This window comes from Tupaia chinensis, unplaced genomic scaffold (genome assembly GCF_000334495.1).
Source record: "Tupaia chinensis unplaced genomic scaffold, TupChi_1.0 Scaffold143651_1, whole genome shotgun sequence".
NCBI lineage: Eukaryota > Metazoa > Chordata > Mammalia > Scandentia > Tupaiidae > Tupaia > Tupaia belangeri.
The window spans coordinates 1746738-1748443 of record NW_006203500.1 but is presented as its reverse complement, the minus strand read 5'-3'; the positions used below and the strand labels follow the sequence as shown (position 1 = coordinate 1748443).

Genomic DNA, 1706 nt, shown 5'->3' with positions numbered 1-1706 from the left:
CCCCGGGGGGATCGCCACGCCACACTCCCTTCTCCATTCTCCTCTCGGGATCTTGGGCACGCACGTACACACGCCCGGCGTGCGTTTTAAGCCACTGGATCCGGGACGTGAACCGTGGTCGTCTACACGGGAGTCCAGCAACATAGCCATTATACTAACTGCTGGTCCCAGGATGGGCGTTTTTAATGGTATATAGCGAGGTGGGCCTTGAGAGATCCAGAGCATCAGGACCTTGCGTTCTGCTCTCCAGGCCCCCCAGACAGACCACCCGGCCCTGTACAGGGACCTGCTGCGGACCAGCCGCGTGCACTGGATCGCGGAGGAGCCACCTGCTGTCCTGGTCCGGGACAAGATGATGGAGTGTCACTTCCGGTTCCGCCACCAGATGGCGCTAGGTGAGTGGGCCTGTGACAACTCGAGGAGGGACCCCCTTGGCACTGAGCTTCCTGGGGCCAGGGTCAGGCCAGGGAGATGGGCCTCTCGGGCAGGAAGGTCTCCATGGCTGAGTTGTACAGAGTGTTTGGAACACCTGTGTTCTGTGTTACCCAGCACGGACTGGCACAGAAGCAGGGGCAGCTGTTCAGGGAGGTGCTGGGACGCGGGCAAGCATGTGTCTGAGTGGCTGAGTCAGGCTGCTGGGCTGGTGCTGCTTCCTCCCTGGGGCCTGAGGCCTGGGGCTGCCCAGGGCCTGCCTGGCCTGTGCCTACTCCAAGGTCCCTCTCTTCCCCTAGTGCCTTGCGTGCTGACTCTCAATCAAGATGGCACCGTGTGGGTGACGGCCGTGAAGGCTGTGCGGGCCCTTGCCTTGGGACAGGTGAGTGGGACCAGGTGGGGGAGCAAGCCCTGCACTGTGCTCTGAGCCGAAGAGGGGATGCCACCTGGCTGGCAGGATCAGCCTCAGTGCTACCACCCGCTTGTGCATCCAGGTGCCAGCCAGCTCTGCCCCAGACGGCAAGCTGCTCTTCCTCCGAGCGTCCTTACTCGTCAGACGGCGTGGGCCTGTGCTGTGTGCCCTGGGCTTCCCCTCCCCATGGACCGCCTTGTGCTTTCTCACCAGGCTCCCTGTTTACAGAGAAGGGGCTGAGGCCAGAGGCTTGTGGGTGCCCATGGAGGTCACAGCTGTGAGGGTGCAGGGCAGCCCTCGCCTGGCACACCTCCTCCCCTACCAGGAGCTGGGGGCCAGGCCTTTGATGTCTCTTTCCTGCTGGCTCCTGCCCAGGTGCTGAGGGTCCAGCTGCTGCCCAGCCTGCTCTGGACGGGCCCGAGGCACGGGCGAGAGCTGTGCTCTGGGACACAGAGGATGGGGCCCTGTTACAGGGCACAGTGGGCCTCAGTGGCAAGAGCAAGCGTGCAGCGGGGCCTGTGGGTGTGGACAGGGAGCTGGCTGGGGCTTGGGCCGTGGGCAGGCAGGGTAGCTGGGGCTCCTCAGGCCCCACCCCACACCTCACTGCCATGCCACTGATGCTGGTGTCTGCTTTCCAGTTCGCCGTGTTCTACAGGGGCCAGGAGTGCCTGGGCAGTGGGAAGATCCTGCGATTGGGGCCGTCCGCCTACACGCTCCAGAGAGGCAGGAGCGGAGCCCAGGTGGCACCTGAAAGCCCAGGAGATGGCCCAGGCCTGCGACCTCCACTCTGACAGGCCTGGAGATCTGAGCCGGGCTGGGCTGGCACATGGCCGGCAGGTTTAGCAGGGGCCCGGGCCGCTGC

At 64.7% G+C, this 1706-nt stretch overlaps 1 protein-coding gene across 4 annotated transcripts in view; it reads left to right on the top strand.

The window, feature by feature from the left end:
- The window catches only part of TRMU (tRNA mitochondrial 2-thiouridylase), a 20458-nt gene that overhangs the window by 18272 nt on the left and 480 nt on the right, over positions 1–1706 (top strand). For all 4 annotated transcript variants that reach the window (XM_006164622.1, XM_006164623.3, XM_014582580.2 and 1 more), the window contains 3 exons: positions 251–395; positions 732–814; positions 1483–1682. In XM_006164622.1, coding sequence (XP_006164684.1) covers positions 251–395; positions 732–814; positions 1483–1635 — 381 coding nt within the window. In that variant the 3' untranslated portion in view covers positions 1636–1682. The remainder of the gene's footprint in view (positions 1–250; positions 396–731; positions 815–1482; positions 1683–1706) is intronic.